This window comes from Triticum aestivum, chromosome 3B, assembly GCF_018294505.1.
Source record: "Triticum aestivum cultivar Chinese Spring chromosome 3B, IWGSC CS RefSeq v2.1, whole genome shotgun sequence".
Classification (NCBI taxonomy): domain Eukaryota; kingdom Viridiplantae; phylum Streptophyta; class Magnoliopsida; order Poales; family Poaceae; genus Triticum; species Triticum aestivum.
Window position 1 is genome coordinate 738,348,186 of NC_057801.1, and position 17,683 is coordinate 738,365,868.

The 17,683-nt window shown below is 49.3% G+C and overlaps 3 protein-coding genes and 1 non-coding gene across 5 annotated transcripts; 3 read left to right on the top strand and 1 right to left on the bottom strand.

Annotated features, from left to right (window-relative positions):
• The first annotated feature begins 245 nt into the window (after positions 1–245).
• Positions 246–3,864, top strand: LOC123072095 (phosphatidylinositol transfer protein 3-like). Its single transcript, XM_044495653.1, has 3 exons — positions 246–657; positions 2,964–3,231; positions 3,334–3,864. Exons 1-3 carry the CDS (start codon positions 562–564, stop codon positions 3,702–3,704), a joined length of 735 nt encoding a protein of 244 aa, XP_044351588.1. The 5' UTR covers positions 246–561; the 3' UTR covers positions 3,705–3,864.
• Positions 3,865–3,892: 28 nt separating this feature from the next.
• On the bottom strand, positions 3,893–11,223 carry LOC123072094 (uncharacterized). The gene is made up of 2 exons (XM_044495652.1): positions 8,094–11,223; positions 3,893–4,169 (listed from the first exon to the last, which is right to left on the bottom strand). The coding sequence occupies exon 1, from the start codon at positions 11,148–11,150 to the stop codon at positions 8,202–8,204; it is 2,949 nt and encodes a 982-aa protein (XP_044351587.1). The 5' UTR covers positions 11,151–11,223; the 3' UTR covers positions 3,893–4,169; positions 8,094–8,201.
• Positions 11,224–14,315: 3,092 nt separating this feature from the next.
• Positions 14,316–17,189, top strand: LOC123072097 (phosphatidylinositol transfer protein 3). 2 transcript variants are annotated; one of them, XR_006434835.1, is made up of 6 exons: positions 14,316–14,678; positions 15,422–15,680; positions 16,320–16,356; positions 16,442–16,658; positions 16,829–16,996; positions 17,082–17,189. XR_006434835.1 is itself a non-coding variant. In XM_044495654.1 (5 exons), exons 1-5 carry the CDS (start codon positions 14,583–14,585, stop codon positions 16,937–16,939), a joined length of 720 nt encoding a protein of 239 aa, XP_044351589.1. In that variant the 5' UTR covers positions 14,317–14,582; the 3' UTR covers positions 16,940–17,189. The 2 variants fall into 2 exon arrangements, 1 of the variants encoding a protein (XP_044351589.1); XM_044495654.1 differs by having other exon boundaries at positions 14,317–14,678; positions 16,829–17,189.
• Positions 17,190–17,362: 173 nt separating this feature from the next.
• TRNAK-UUU (transfer RNA lysine (anticodon UUU)) lies at positions 17,363–17,434 on the top strand. Its single transcript has one exon. It is a non-coding gene; the product is annotated as a tRNA-Lys (tRNA).
• The last annotated feature ends 249 nt before the right edge of the window (positions 17,435–17,683 follow it).

The following is a 17,683-nucleotide window of genomic DNA, read 5'->3' on the forward strand; positions in this document are numbered from 1 at the left end:
CGGTACACAACGTGAGGTAATGAAGTATGCGGTATGCCCGGGCTTCGACGAAGTGCTACCTTCGCCACTAGTTATGTGAGGTAAATAATTTTAAAATTTTGAATTTAGCAAGTATTTCCTCCGTAAACTAATATAAAAATGTTTAGGATATTAAAGTAGTAATCTAAACGCTCTTATATTAGTTTACAGAGGGAGATGAAAGTTCTCCGGCCGGAGACAAGACCAATGGCAGCCGGCTTACGAGAAGTCAAACTTGCATCCGTGCTAGTACAAAGATTTCCCGGAGAATGGAACACGGGGAAACAAGCAGAGGAACGGAGAATCACTGCACACTCTCCTCTCGCTTATATTCAACCGGTCTCGCAGCGTGGCCTAATAAGTCAAACACGTGTGCATACTAGTAGTGCCACCAAACACAAACTATACAAAACTATCGATTTTCCCTTTCTATCCTGCATTCCTCCTCCTCTGCAGCCAGAGACCAGACAGGCACAGACTCCCCGCTCTACAAGTGCTCACCGTACCAGCAGTAAGGACAGGAGCGGGGAGGAGAGGAGATCAATGGCGAGCAGCGTGGTGGGAGATGCTGGGGAAGGGGAGTGGCTCAAGGTCGCCGAGCTGAGGGCCATGGCGGGAGCCCAGGACCCGCATGTCAAGGTACGTTCCTTCGTTCATCTTCGTCGCTGTCGTACGTCTTCCTTTTGAGAGATGAACTGTGGGTGCGTATGCACGCTCGACGGTTCTGCTATTATCACTTTGTCACCGGCGGTCGATATGCAACTAACCAGAAATCCTCGGCCGCGTTCTTTGTTTCGTTTGCATGCTTAGTTTTAGCAGATTGCAAGCAGAACGCAATTGTGTCAAAAACGCCGATACGTGTCAAAAACGCTACATGCAGGACTAACTGATTTTCTTTTTTTATACCGGGAAACGTATCAGTAGAATATATGAGTACGTTATACGGCCGGTAACCTGTCACTTTAATTGGTCAATAAGGCATACAGGGCATCTCGGTAGCAGTTAGTTGTATGGACACGGGGGATTCCTCTTAACAAATTGATCCTCGACTGAACAACCAGATGCTCCAGGACAAGTGATGGGAACAGGCGTATCGTACTCGTAGCTCACCTCTAGCTAGCAGAACCATGTGGCCACGTGAAGCATGGGCGCCGCGCCGGCCCAACTATTTTTCGAGTAAATATCCAAAAACTATCACAGTTGAGACAACCTTTTTCTGAGAACTACCACTTCACTTTTCTTTTGCCAAAACTTACTAATTTTGTGCTATTTTTTTCTAAAAACTATCGAATTTTGTTGATGACCGATTGACCTAAAACTAAGGGTGGTTATGACAACCCGCAAAAAAAGTGGTTATGACATATATGGCCCATCCGTCAGGGCCGACGTGTTACAAAGTCAACCCCATTAAGCTGCATTGCTATGTTGACCGTTATGACATGTGGGACCCACACGTCATTTCCAGTAAAAACGGCTCGCACACACGCATTGGGCGAAGCACTTTCCTGTTCGTGCGTTCGGTCAAATCAGCCGCTCACAAGTGCAGGAGGCGAGGCTAGGTTTAGCGTCGCCGCCGGCCGCCTCTAGCCCCGGACACGTGGCGTGCGCTCTGCTTCGCCCAGTGGCCGTCCCTCGCAGGCCAGCACGGACTCGTCTCCGCAGTGCCACCGCGCCGGCTCTTCGCGGACGCTTCCCCTTTCCTGGGCCAGAAGTCGGGGAGCTCGGCGCCAACGACATCCCTGTGAAGATCGTCTCCGCGGTGGACGTGTATTACAGGGGCACCCTCGTGTTGTCCCGTGTAATGGAGATGCCCGTGTCGCCACCATGGTTCCTTAGCTCACAGGCCCGCGTCGAGGTCTTGGATTACAAGAAGTCAGCGCCGGTGGCGGCGGCGTTCTCACTGATGGAGCTTGAGCTGAGCTAGTTGGTCGTCAACCCCGCCCACGGCCGAGCGATGAAGGTGTCTAGCAGGCGAGCGGCCGCCTTGGGCCGACACTGGTACACCGGCGAGATCCTGGTACGGTTCACGATGGTGTTGGGCGGGTGCAACTTCGAGATCACCATGACCTGATCCGATGAGTCCAGACACGTCAGGGATGTCAGCCTGGTAGTGGAGAACGCCCATGGCGCAGTCGTCTACAAGCTGCTCGAGGAAATATCCCCATAGATACTTAAAGAGAGAAAATGGTTGATGCCGACGTGTGGGTCCCACCTATAGTATTGGCAACATGACGTTCAAAGTTAATGGAGTTGATATTTTATGACACGTTAGCCCTAGCAGGTGGGGCCACCATGTTATAAATGATTTTAAAACGCCCAAACCGATACCTAACTCGAATGGGTATTTTTTTTAGCCAAAAGTTAGCGCAAAATTGGCAGGCTTTGACAAAGAATTGTAAAGTGATAGTTCTAGAAATTGCCCCAATCATGATAGTTTTTGGCTATTTACTCCTATTTTTTTAAGGAGTACCTAGAACTCATCTAGACGAGATATAGTTTGGTCTCATTCACATTAAAAACAAGAACAGATACAACCCACATCACCACACACGTATCTTATAGCATCACATCCAATGGCTATAAAAGGTGAATGAGACCACTAGCAAAACTGATTTTTCTATCATCACAATAACTATTCAAGCAAGCATACAATGGACCGAATAAGCTCGACTCACCGAGACACATGGCACTGGCACAGAGTAATACTACATCTATAAAAGTTTACTTAAAAAAGTTACATCTAAACTGATGTGGATGATTGTGATTGGTAATAGAGGGATGAGGGGGTCAACGCCACTTAAATTCAATTCAAGGGGAGAGATAATTAGTTTGGAAGCTTAAGTAAACCTTTGTAGATTCTTTGGGGCTCTACGCATGCAGCTAGAAGAATTGAGTACACTGTTAATTTAGTTAATTCCATTCAGTATACTGACGCGTACGTGCAGGAGGTGGACAACCTGACGCTCCGGAGGTTCCTGCGCGCGCGGGGCCACGACGTGGGCAAGGCCTCGGCGATGCTGCTCAAGTTCGTGGCGTGGAGGCGGGAGTCCGTGCCAGGGGGCGTCGGCGCCGTCATGCCGGCGGAGCTGGTGCGGGCGGAGCCGTCGCGCGAGTTGGCTTCCATGGGCGGCGTCGACCGCGCAGGCCACCCCGTCCTGCTCGCCTTCCCGGCCAAGCACTTCTCCGCCAACCGGGACATGGCCGGCTTCAAGCGTACGCATATCGACCCCACCTTCACCCCCACGGCCTCTGATCTTCGCTTGCTAATGATCGACGATGGAGTTCGATGATCTTGGTTACCTTCACCCGGTGCAGGGCTTGTTGTGTACCTGCTGGACAGGGTCTGCGCGAGGATCCCACGGGGGCAGGACAAGTTCATCGTCGTGGTGGATCTCAAGGGGTGGGGGTATGCCAACTGCGACGTGCGCGCGTACGTGGCGGCCATCGAGATCATGCAGAGCTACTACCCGGAGCGGCTGGGCAAGGCGCTCATGGTCCATGTGCCCTACCTGTTTATGAAGGCGTGGAAGGTGGTGTACCCCTTCATCGACGCCAACACTAGGGACAAGTTCGTGTTCGTGGACAACAAGAGCCTGGAGGGGGCGCTGCGGCGGGAGATGGATGAGACCCAGCTGCCGGAGATGTACGGCGGGAAGCTGCCCATTGCCCCACTCACCGACGACTAGGTAGCTACGACGTACGATCGGTCGATGTATGTAGCACCGAAACAAAGAGGACAGGGTCTCTTGTATGTAGATGTAATTGGGGGAGAGAGCTCGCATTGCACTGTCACCGTCTGTATGTAGGGTATTTTCTTTTTTTCGATAAAGGACATTTCATTGAATAGATATATCAAGGTGATACAATCGCATCGAAAGAAAGCCCGACCTCTACATAGCTAGATGCACACAGCCAAAAAAGTCCAGAGTACCCTAAAAGCAAAAAATATTTCGATACAATGCCAATCAAAAAAACATGTCCAGCCTAAGGAGTGGCAGATCCTATCCGTAGGTCACACCGCCATCCATGGGGTAGAAAACCTCCCTGACCGTACGCTCCAGCCGTGTAGACGCCATCATAAAAAGGTCTCTGTTCTCCGGCCTCTGCAGGATAGACCAAGTATGGAGCCATTGTGTACACACATGAATAACCTGTATAGGAGATGAGACACATTTGTTATTAAAAATCACATCATTCCTGGTAAGCCACAGTGCCCAGCATAAGGCCGCCGCTCCCACAAGAATATGTGCAGAAAATTGTTTATCAATACCCCGCAACCAGTTGCCGAACATGTTCCGTGCACTACGTGGTGGGTATAGATTCGAAGCTACTTGAACTATGGCCCAAACTGCCCGAGCGAACTTGCACTCAAAAAATAAGTGTTTAATAGACTCGTCATGTTGGCAAAAGACACATGTCTTGGAACCATGCCAGTTTCATCGTGCCAGATTGTCTCTAGTTAGGATGACTCCTCTGTTAAGAAACCAGAGGAAAATCTTCACTCTTAGAGGGATTTTGAGCTTCCACAATTTCCTGTTATCAACTGGAACATCACAATGAACCATTGCATCATACATGGATTTGACTGAAAATTTGCCATTCTGATGCAAGTTCCATCGAAAAATGTCCGGCTCACCTGACAGTTGAATGTCCTCCAGGCGAGTGAGTAATTCATTCCATGCTGCCAGGCGAGGGCCAAAAAGGTCCCTACGGAAAGAAATATCAGGGTTTTCTTGTCCTAAAACTTGTTTGATTGTGACGAATTTATGTCTAACAATCCTGTACAAGCTCGGATATTGCACCATTAGTGGGTTATTCCCTAGCCAGATATCTTCCCAGAATCGAACCTGAGAACCGTCCCTAACTGAGAAGGTCCCAAATTGGAAAAAGAATTCCTTGGCCTTCATCACACCACTCCAGAAATGCGAATCCCCAGGTTTCCAATGAACTTGAGAAATGGCATTGGATCCCACATACTTGTTGTGAATGATTTCCTACCATACTCCATTCTCAGTGAGTAGTTTGTAAACCCACTTGCTGAGAAGAGCAATGTTTTTAATCTCAAGGTCTTGGATTCCCAGCCCCCCTTGACTTTTAGGTCTGCATAATACGCTCCACCTAGCCAGTCGATATTTCTTGGATTCGTTATCGCATTGCCAAAAAAACTGGATCTAAAGTAGTCTAGTCGCTGGAGAACCCCTTTCGGTAGGTGGAAGAATGACAACATATATAAAACCATGTTGCTTAGAACTGAATTGGTCAAGATCAATCGTCCCCCGTAAGACAAGAGCTTGGCCTTCCAACTGGCTAAGCGTTTCTCAAGTCTCTCTTCCGCATGCTTCCACTCAGTGATAGTTAAGCGCCGATAGTGTATGGGAATACCCAGATATCGAATCGGAAACTGCCCGAGCTGGCATCCAAAAATCTCAGCGTACTCAGGTGCTGATTCTGCAGCATCGCCAAAGCAAAAAAGTTCGCTCTTATGAAAATTAATTTTGAGACCAGAAAGTTCCTCAAAAGCACATAAGAGCAACTTGAGATTTCTTGCCTTATCTAGATCATGATCCATGAATAGAATAGTGTCATCCGCATATTGTAGAATAGATAGGCCATCTTCTACCAAGTGTGGAATGACACCACTAATTTGACCGTCCAGTTTAGCCCGCTCAACAAGGGTAGCTAGCATGTCGGCCACAATGTTAAACAAAATAGGAGAAGCGGGGTCCCCTTGGCGAAGCCCCTTCCTTGTCTGAAAATAGTTGCCAACGTCATCATTAACTTTTATGGTCACACTGCCTCCAAAGACAAAGCTCTCTACCCAACGACATCATTTTTGTGAAAACCCCTTCATGCTCAAAGTTTGCAACAGAAAGGGCCACTTAACCTTATCGTAGGCTTTTTCAAAATCTATTTTAAGAATGACACCATTCAACTTTTTTCGGTGAAGCTCATGTACAGTTTCGTGCAAGACGACCACTCCATCTAATATGTTGCGGCCTTGCATAAATGCTGTTTGAGTGGGTTTTACGACATGGTCAGCCACCCCGTTCAACCGATTAGTTGCGACCTTCATAAAGATTTTAAAACTTACATTCAGAAGGCAAATCGGACAATATTGTTGAATACGACTAGCCTCCTTCATCTTAGGCAATAGGATAATTTCCCCAAAGTTTAAACGAGAAATGTCAAGGTCTTCAGCATGCAGTTGGTTAAACAACTGAACCAAGTCTGCCTTAATGACGTCCCAAAAACATTGATAGAACTCTGCGGGAAAGCCATCCGGACCCGGAGCCTTGTTGTGTTCCATTTGAAACACCGCGGTTCGAATTTCCTCCTCAGAGAACGGGGAGGTTAGGAATTCATTTTCTGCTTCCGTAACTTGAGGAATGTCATGAGTAATGGATTCATCCAGCTGAAAATTTGATTCAGCTGAAGGTCCAAAAAGCTCTTTGTAATACTTAGTAATAAAAGTTCTAAGTGGTACGTCCCCCTCAATTCGGCCTTCCTCCTGGTCAAGGGCGAATATGCGTTTCTTTCTATGTCTGCCATTGGCAAGCATTTGAAAGTATTTCGTATTATCATCACCTTGCACAAGTGAATCCGCCTTGCAACGTTGGTACCATTTAATCTCTTCCTCGTGTAGTAGGCGGGCTATCTGCTCATTTAGATTGCTTTTTTGCTCAATCTCAACTGCAGACAGAGGCCTCACCTCCGCTATTTTATCAAGGGAATCAATTAAGGTAGATAGTCCCAGTTTTTATTTTTTGTAGATGCCAACAGTATGCTTGGCCCATCCACGAAGCAATCGACGCAATGCGCGAATTCAATTATTCCATCGTTGAATGGGTGTGTTACCGCGAGGCTGGCGTGCCCACACTTTCTTAACCAGGTCATGAAATCCCTCTCTAGTGAGCCATCCCAATTCAAATTTAAATTGGTGACGGTCAGAGCTTGGGATTGGTTGTCCAAAATCGGTGAGCAATGGAGCGTGATCCGATAAGGCCTCAATTCTTTCTAATGCCCGAACCGAGGCTAGGGGATATTTATATTCCCAGTCGGTGGTAACTAGCACCCGATCAAGTTTTTCAAAGGTTGGCACCGATCGGTTATTGGCCCAGGTATACTGGCGACCAAACATCGTGATCTCCCTCAGATCCAGACTGTCGATAACAGCATTAAAGAGGAAAGGCCACCTTGTATCAAACCGGTCATTGTTTTTTTCCTGCTGATATCGAAGGATATTAAAATCCCCCCCGATTAACATGGGGTGGGGATTGTCTCGACAGGTATTAACAAGTTCTTTTAGAAATGCAGACTTAAACTCCTCTTGAGCGGCGCCATATACAGCTACCAGGCTCCAAAGGAAATTGTCAGACTTGTTTCGAAGGTGGAATTTGATATGATACTCCCCCTTTGACATGGACAATAGTTGCAAGTACGTAGAGTTAATACCTAGCAATATTCCACCAGACCTCCCGGTCGGCGGTAAGACGTGCCATTCGTAGTCCAAACCACATGAGAAGTGGTCCAGATCACGTGTTGGAAAGTCACGTTTGCCCGCCTCAGTGATAGCCACGAAGTCCAACGCATGATCCTTTACACAATCGGCAATGTGTTTGTGTTTAGCCAAGTCACCTAGACCTCTGCTATTCCAAAACATGCCTCTCATGCTGAACCAATTTTTTGTTTAGAGACCTTTGCCTTCTTAGAAGAGCGCCCTCTTTTCTTTCCTGAGTTAGACTTATTTTTATGCACCAACGCGACAAGCTCACAAAGCGTAGTGTCGCGTACAGTATCGTCAAGGTCTACTTCAGTCGTGTCTTTAACCAAATGAGAGAGAAGCTTGCCTTCATGATTGGCATCAGCATCCTCATCCTCCTCATCTGACACGAGAGGGTCAACAAAGCTCGACAACTTAGGAGCAACCATAAGCCGGTCGAACTCCACTTGTTTAAGGGCCCTAACCGAAAAGTCTATCTCTTTCTTATTACGTCCTAGTGACACTCCAAGTCTAGTGATATTTGAAGATACTTTGGATTTATCAAAAGACATAAAAGATTTGCGAGAGGGTGTACCTTCGAAGTCGAGGTTGCGCGCAGCCGTCCTACGCATGGCCTTCACCATAGAGTCCTCGTCAGTGGCTGCTGAACTGTCAGTCCCGACGTAATGACGCCCGCTGCGCCTCAATGGCGACGGAGTAATATCGGCCGCTGAGCCTGTCCCGACGACTCCGAGAGGCGGAGTAGACTGTTGTGGTGGTGAAGAAGAAGATCGCAGGGGCTGCTCCTCAGCCTCCTCGGGACCGGAAGCCGACGCCCCCCTGGTGACGGAGGTGTAGATGATAACACGCGGAGCTCCGCCCTGGCAGACTCCTGGCAAGCACGAATGGACGGGGAGAAGATTACTCCCCGTCGAGTCAGAGAGACAGGTGTAGGCGATGGTGGTGGCGATGGAGCGCTCGCATTCACCACAGTGGTTGCCATCCCCTCCGGTATGGGACGCATGTGACCCCCATCGTCGAGGTGCGGCCGCGCCAACCAGTGAGTCGGTGAAGGCGGCGTCGAGGATCGGGGCGCCAGCGTCGTCGGAGAAGCAATGTTAGAGGAAGTAGCCGGCACCGGCGAAGAAGACCCCATGAGTGACGAAGAAGCAGCTGTGGCAGGTAAGCCTCGATGAGGGTTCGACGGTGTGACGGCAATGGCCATCTGCATGGGTACCACTCCGCCCGAGGTAGGAGGGGCCGAGGTGTTGTTGGATGATGAAGAAGTGGGTTTGGGCCTTTTACTGGTATCATTGCCCCCCACTGTGTCATCCCTCTCATGTCCCTTATCGCCTCCTGAATCATCCCCATGCTCCCATACTCGAGGCACAAAATCAGCATCAACACGAAAGTCCTCTTTTTCCAGGCTGTACCGGAACTCATAACCCTTCCTCTGAATGACCACGTCAGAAGAAAGAGAATCAATTGTGCTTCTCTTGAAAGCATCAAGGTTCAGCACCGCTACCTGAATACGAACAATTCCTCTGCGACGCAAACATAGAAGATCGACATCCAGAGTAGCTCCAATAACCGAGCCGACCGCCCAAAGACCCAAGAAATGACGAAGAGCGTGAGGCACACCGTGCACATGTACCCAAATAGAAATAAGCTCGAAACGATGTGGTATCGCCTCTGACTTCCAAGGCTTGAACTCGATGGTGACATTGTGAGACTTGAGGAAAACTGCAAAACCGGTCACCCTCTGCAAAACCTCCTCACTAGGAAACGACATCAGAAATGCATCCTCACCATGTGGCACCGTCTCCCAATTCCACTCATGCTGAACCCGAGCAATCTTAGCCACCTCCAACTCCACAATATTGGCAGAAAGTGAACCACCAGAAATCGAAACCAAAGCTATCCGTGAGTCTTGTTGTGAGAGATCCTCCCTACAAACATTATCAGGCATCTGAAAAAACGCCATGGTTTCAGTTCCATAACCACATAGCATCGCCGCCGGCTTTGGTAGCTTTAAGGCAGGGCACCGTCTCATGGTCATAGGGTGATTGGTCTTGTTATAGATGAAGCAATATTGCTGCGTCTCGCAGTCGTCCGCCTTGTGTCCAGCAGATTGGCATTTGAAACACCAAAGCTTTTTGGGTACTGATGCCTCTTGGACAGCACCTGTAGACTGAATATGCTGGGCGTCCAAAGGTAAAGTTGCAAACTGCATCTGCGTTGCTGTCACAGCGGGCAAACTGGGCATCTGAGCCAAGGATTGCACCGGTTGGGCAGAAGCAAAAATAGGAGCAGCGGTGACCACTTGCGGGAGAGCAGGATGTTGAGTAGCCGCACCTTGACGGGGCTTGATGCGGCCGCCCTTACCACCCTTCTGCTTGCGCGGCCGGGCTGCAGCAGGAACCCCGGCGACTGCATTGCCGTAGACAGGCGGACCGGCGGCGAGGTGTTGAAACTGCTGTTGCGTCACATCAGGCAATGCATGGTACCGTGGAGGAGCCGACATGTGTTTTTGTTGCTGCACATACCCGCCTCCAGCATGAAGGAGGAACTGCGGTTGTTGAGGATGGTAACCAGCAAACTGATGTGGCTGCGTGGCCTGGACGACCTGCGACGACGGCAGCTGCACCGGTGCGGGATGCGACGGCGTAAGCACGGCCTGAGGCGCGGCCGTTTGGACAGCCTGAATTGGCTGGTACACGCCTGGTGCGAGACCGGGAGCCCCACCCGAGGGAGAGCGGGCGATCGGCGGCGGCGCAGAGCTCGGAGGTTGGCGGCCGGCGGCGGCCCCCGACAGCGCGGAGGAGGCGTCCCGACGCGACATCACAGGAGAGCGAACAACGGCCGCGAACGAACGAGTGGGATTAGGGTTTTCTTCTGGCTGCACCCGTTTCCACATGTGGCCTAGCCAACGCCCGAGATTGGCCATCCGTAATGGACGTCCAAGATGCATCGGGCCGCGAGCCAGACTTGGAGCTGCCGAAGAAGTCGGATCGAAGGTTTGAACCGCGGTCGGCTCGGCGGGCTGCACGGCCAAGCCCGACGTGAGCGGCGCAGCTGTAGACTGCGACGAGGACGCCCCAACAGCGAGCCACTCCGGCGGCAGAAGATGGCCCAGTGTCCTCGTTGGCGACATCCGAGGAGGCGGGATGGGTCCGACCCACGGCTTGACGAGAGGCCTAGTCAAGCTAGCCACCCTGTGGACGCCGCGAGTTGCCGGAGTATGAGACCTTAGACTATTCACCTCGCCGAGCGCCGTCTTGTCTGCATCCGGGACGGGAAGCACGACGCCCTCTGCCTCCTCCGGCGATGAGACTGCAACCGCGTCCGACCTACACACAGAGAGCACCTCACCTGTATGTCGAGAATGCGGTTTCTCCCACACCCTAGACGCGGGCGTTGGGTATCCTATATCCACCCAAAACTCTTTAGCCAGCTCGTCGTCAGTCTTCCTCCGACGAGCCACGCCAGACTGCATGGGATGGACGTCGGTGGACATGTCCTCGGCCAACGGTGCAGCCTCCTCCGCTCCCGCTTCAGCCAGGCAGGAAAAACGAGATCCCAAGCCACCCAACGGGGGCGCCGGCGACCAGCACGGCGCCAGGGTCAGGCGTCGCCTTGAGGCGATCCGCATTACGCGGAGGTTGGCTGTCCTCCTTAAGTTGTGGTGGCAAGCAGATGCGTAGGGTATTTTCTGACAGAAAGCATTCCTGCATTCTGCGGAGTGATATGGTAAGGGATTAATGGCATTTAAACACGACAGAATTTGGACCCGAGTCCTGCTGCTAGGGTGTTGGTAGTATTATTTTAAGAAAACAAACTTATCAAAACACCGCCTTGAGGACACTGAGCTTAAATGTGGGAGTGAAATGTGTCACTAGTCAATTAACTTAAGAGAAGGTGCAGACTGAAATGGGTTGCCGATTTTATGCATACTGAGTTACTGACGGTTCATGGAACATCACACTCCTTTGACAACATTTCTTTCCGGTCGACGTTGATGAAATACTGAAAATCAAACCCTCTAGTAGAATGGAAAAGGACTGCGTTGCCTGACAGCCAGATAAGCATGGAATGTTCACTGTCAGATCAGCATATAGGATGGCTCAGGATCGTCTCATGGCAACACAGGAGATTGGCGAGTCGAGTGGACGTCCAGATGGGTCAAGACCAGCTTGGAAGTTGATGTGGAGCTGCGGCGCCCCATGTAAAGTATGGGTGTTTGCGTGGAAGGCTGCGAGAGGGGCCTTGGCTACCAGAGAAAATATGTTGCGCCCCATCACCTTGATCATGATGTGATCTGTACCATTTGTGGGCAAGAGACTTGTCCAATGCCAACATGCACGTAATCTCTGGACTGTGATGAGATTAGTTTGGGACCTTCCAGCTGATGACTCACTCAAAGGTATGGAACCGGAATGGCTCCTTCTTTGCCTCCAGCAATTACATGAGACCCAGCGTATGCTCCCGCTCATGCTACTATGGCGTGTATGGCATGTTCGAAACGAACTTACAAACCACTGATCCCGGTCGAGGCATCAAAGAAATTTCTCTGTAGCTATGTTGATTCCTTGCTACTTATCAAACAGGGGCCAGAGGTGGACATCCTCAAGGGGAAGCAACCAGCTCTTTTATCCAACAATGGTGCTCAACATAAGCTGGAGCCTAGCGTACAACCTAGTTGGATTCCTCCCCCATGTGGTGTTGCAAAGCTCAATTTTGACGGTTCGTTTGTACAGGCAGCCAGTGCCGGTATGATCCTACGTGATCACACAGATGCGGTTATCTACGCGGCATGCAGATGGATCCGGAACTGCCCGGGCGCACTGGAGGCAGAGCTATCGGCGTGTGAGGAGGGCATGAAGCTGGCGTTGCACTGGACTCCCTTGCCTATCCAGGTCGAGACAGACTGTGCGGAGATCTTGAAGCTCCTTGAATTAGGTTCAAAGGGAAGATCAAGGAATATGTTTCAGGTGGCGGCCGTCTCAGAGATGTTGCAAGAAAGATCAATGCAAGTCACAAAAATAGGTAGATCACAGAATAAGGCTGCACATGCCATGGCAGCAATGGGTCGTGGTCAGCAGCATACGGCTTGTTGGTTAGCAAATTCCCCCTAGGAGATTAGCATTGTCATTTCAAATGATTGTACTCTCACTATTGATTAAATGAAATGAAATGCTTTCCCCCCGCAAAAAAAAACTTAAGAGAAATGTTATCTACTAGCTGACGTTAGTTTTTTGACGATTCCCAGTGAAGGGCTTGCTCGCTGTCGGATGGCCAACACGAATCCCAAAGTGATGGAGCGGCATCAGGTCAGCCGAAGCCATCTTTTGACCTCTTTAGTACTACGACCTTGTCCTCTTAGCCGCCATACACCGCAGCTCCACTACCCATTTCTCTCTATTAGAGATATATTTGGTAGTTAGAAATTTGTCACGTGTTTCAGGAACAAAATTCCTAAACTTTGCCGTGTGTCCATGGCAAATTCTTAAATTTGCCGTCTGTTCAAAGAAAAAAAATCCCCAACTCTGCCATGTGCCCATTACAAAATTCCAAAAGTTGCCATGTTTTTAAAAAGAAATTTCTTAAATTAGCCATGTTCAATTTTTTTTATAGATAGCATGACAATTATACTTTTTTAGACCATGAAAATTTATTAATTAGACCATGGTAGTTTTTTTGTTATTAGCATGGCAATTTCATTATTAAGACCATGGGAAAGTAATTATTTTGAACCATGGCAAATTTATTGTTTGTGCCATAGAAAATTTTATAGTTGGACCATGGTAAATTTTTAGGTCGACCTTTCGGGCCGTAAACCAATTAGTGACACCCGAGCAAAAAGGCAAAGACGGTGTAGCTCCTGAGGGCACTAGTTGGGCTCCGATTTCAGCCAGAACCAAGTTTTTCTTAACATAGTACAAACGCATGCGCTCATACATGCATACACTCACCCCCTATGAACGCTCGCATGCACACCCTATTTTTATGAGTACTGCCGAGAGATTTATGGTATCTCGCACGTCGGGTCACTAGCTGGTTTCCATCCATGGAGAGAATTGAATACCACCAACACTTGTTATTAGCTCACCAACTGTGGTATTCCTGCCTCTCGGGTGAATATTGTGTGATTTATAGCCCTTCACGACCTTCTTGCAAATCACAAAGGTAGCGCACTCAAGAAGTTTCCACTTATAACGTTTTGTCCAGACAAAGACAAAGTCAAAGACAAGCAACAGTTAGATCATGAAGGACCCCGGGGGCAACTGACGTCTGACGAGAACATGGCCCCTGCAAGAGTTGTTGATGTGCCCCTATAGCTGGTGGACTCCGAGTCCGAGTCATCGGTTCGGCCCGTCCTATGGATGTTGGGTCGAGTTCATCCTTCTTGGCTATGCCGAGGGGCATGGCATCATCAATCTTGAAGGCCTGTCTCAAAAAAATCAATCTTCAAGGTGAAAAAACAAGATCCCGTCTTTAGTGGTTAGATCTGCGACAAGCGGCGCTTCCTTTCTGAAGGCGTTGTTGTTGAGGAGCATTTTGCATTGCTCTTATGTTGTCTAGAGATGGTTGGTACCAATGGTCATTCTCATATTTCGTCAATCATTTTTTTTACCCTTCAATTTTTTTCTTATAGAGGTTGGACGTGTGCTTTCAATGCTTATTTGAGCCGATAAAATTCATCCTTCATCGAAAAAGACGCTACAACGAGATGAAAGTTTTGTGAACACCAGTCCGTCCAATAGCAGCCGGCCTACCGAAAGTCAAAACTTGCATACGTGCTACATAGATCTCCCGGAAAAGGGAACGCAGTCAAATGCGGCCCACGCCACGACGAGCAGAAGGAACGAAGAACCATTGCACACTCCCATCTCCCGCCTCTCGCTTATATTCCACCCGGCCAAACAATAAGTAACACCTAGTCAATCACGTGGCGTCTATACAGCTAGCTTCCCTGCAGCCAGTCAGACCAGACAGGCAGAGACTCCCCCGCGCTCTACGAGTACTCACAGAGTCAGAGTACCGGTAAGAAGGACAGGAGCGGGGAGGAGAGGAGAGGAGATCGATGGCGAGCAGCGTGGGGGGAGATGCTGGGGAAGGGGAGTGGCTCAAGGTCGCCGAGCTGAGGGCCATGGCGGAAGCCCAGGACCCGCATGTCCAGGTACGCTCCTTCATCTTCGGTAGCTCCTTCGTCGTCTTCCTTTCGAGGGTTGATCTGTCGATGCATATACCTGCTTTGACGGATTTCTGCCATCTCACAGTGGTCGATCTGATTCTGCAACCAACCGAAAATCCCCGTCCCCGGCCGTGTTCTTGTTGTTTCTTTTGCCCGGTCGATCCAACACAACTGTTCTTCATGACCACTGGGATGGATGCTTCCGTTTTCTTGCTATTCCTAGTCTGCCACTCTGGCCTTCTCCTGGCCTTTGGGAGCAGAACACAAACAACAGACTGTATTACTGTAGTATTTTATGGCCGGTAACATGTCACTTTAATTGCCCAGTAGTGCGTACAGTGCTATTGACGTTGTCACCAGTCACCGGTTAACATCTTGTTAGTAGTTGGTTGTATGGAAAAATCAATTGATTAAGCCAGCTGATGGGGATTCTTCCTAACAAACTGATCGTTGACCGAATAAGCAAATGCTGCAGCACAAGTGATGGGAACGGGTGTGCCGCCCGCTTCACCTCTCTCTAGCTAGCAAACGCAAAGTCGTGGCCACGTGAAGCATGGCCACGATAATTATTCAAGCAAAGATATACTAGTATACAACGGACCGAATATGCCCGAATCATCAGCGCACATGGCGCGTGAAGCTAGAACATTTCAGCAGTAATTTTTTTGATTCAGTTCAGTAAATTCAATGATCCAACGGACCGAACGTACTGATCACGACGCGTGCAGGAGGTGGACAACCTGACGCTCCGGCGGTTCCTGCGGGCGCGTGGCCATGCCGTCGGCAAGGCCTCGGCGATGCTCCTCAAGTTCGTGGCGTGGAGGCGGGAGGCCGTGCCCGGTGGCGTCGTGCCGGCGGAGCTGGTGCGGACGGAGCTGTCGCACGAGATGGCCTACATGGGCGGAGCCGACCGCGCCGGCCGCCCCGTCATGCTCGCCTTCCCCGCCAAGCACTTCTCTGCCACCCGCGACATGGCCGGCTTCAAGCGTACGTTCACACATCTCACCTTCACTCTCATGATTTCTTGCTGGCTAAATGGAATGGAATTTGAAGATGCATGTTTTGGAGAGGAACCTCTGGGGCTGGTTAGTAAATATTCCGTATCTCCGAATCACAACCGTTACGCAGTCGTCTCACGTAACCACAGTCCAAGGGTTGTACCTTGTCAACACTTTTTTTTAGGGGGCCTTGTCAACACTTGCATGTGGGCTGAATCAACTGGTCAAAACAGACTCTATTACTATGAGGCCCAAGTGCTTCCTCCAATCCAAAGTCAAACTTCCGGATGTTTGACAAAATTTATGTTAAAAAATGTGTTGATACCTATAACATTCAATAAGTATAAAAACATAGTTTATGATGGAACTAATGGAAATAATGTAATGTTGTAGACACTGATATATATTTCAATAAACTTGATCAAAGTTGAGAAAAGCTTAACTTAGGACAAAGCTAAAACTTCAGTTAGTTTGGAATAGATGGACTAGTGATTATTTGGATGAAAAATCATAAAGGTGTGACTTCGAAATATTTACCCTTTTTGAAGAAATGAAACCATCACATGATATATACAACACAAAAACATTTGGAGCGGCCATTGATACCATTTTCTTCTCCTTTCTGCAGGCTATATTGTCTACTTGTTCGACGCCATGTGTGCCAGGTAGCGCGTTACCACACCCACATGTCTGTCGATCAGCATGATTTGTGGTAGAGCTTAGCATGACACTGAAATCGGATTGTTGTAGGATCCCTCGAGGGCAGGAGAAGTTTCTGTGCGTCGTGGATCTAAAGGGGTGGGGGTACGCCAACTGCGACGTCCGCGCCTACATCGCGGCCATAGAGATCCTGCAAAACTACTACCCGGAGAGGCTGGGCAAGGCGCTCATGATCCATGTGCCCTACCTGTTCATGAAGGCGTGGAAGCTGGTCCAGCCCTTCATCGACGCCAACACCAGGGACAAGGTAGTTAACCTCGCTGGCCAAGAACATTATAACGGTTCATGTTTCTCGTCTCTGTTGTCGATTCTTTTTCTTGTGTTTTCGAGCATGTTTTTACCAGTTAAGCTGGCTGATAAATGTTTATTGAGAAGTCAAATCCTGGCTAATTGCGTCGTCTCGATTGACCGGTGCAGTTCGTGTTCGTGGACGACAAGAGCTTGGAGGAGACGCTGCGGCGGGAGATGGAGGACGGCCAGCTCCCGGAGATGTACGGCGGGAAGATGCCCATTGTTCCCCTCGAGTAGAGTGAGGAGGTGCACGGAAGAGGAATCGATGTACCCGAAATAAATTAGCTATGAAAGGTGAATGAGACCAAATTATATCTCATCTAGATGAGTTCTAGCAAAACTGAACAAAATTAACCACGTGCGATGTGGATGTAACCAGGGGAGTGAGACGAGCGCAGCTTGCTCTCACACTCTTGCAGCGTTGTGACTGCTTCGTACGTGTGGCCAGCCCAGCCGGTGCTAACGTCGACGGATCAATAATACGGAAGAACTCTATGGTACTTAGTGGTAGGTATATCGGAGTATGTCTGATCACGTGAAGATACCACCTTTTGTTGTATCACATATCTGTGGGTCTCTGTTTCTCTCGTGTAGTTGTGGTCGACGAATGGGAAACTACTGTACCTTCATAAAATATATGGAATAATTTGTGTCGCATTAGCCGTCCTAGCTCAGTGGTAGAGCGCGTGGCTTTTAACCACGTGGCCGTGGGTTCGATCCCCACGGACGGCGATTTGATGTTTTGTAGCCCGCATACATTTTACGGAAGTAGCACCATCTTTTTGGCCCGCACCACGTGGCCGTGAGTACTAGACCTTTTTTTTGGTGTTGACTATCTAGGAAAAAAAAACTAAACCGTTTGTCCCCTTACTAGGCAATTCCCCATGTCCTGACCTTCAAAACTCAAGCCCTAAACAATTAGCAATCTTACATAGTCAAGAAGGAGCCGAAGAGGCAGTGAGTAAACTGCATGGTGGTTGA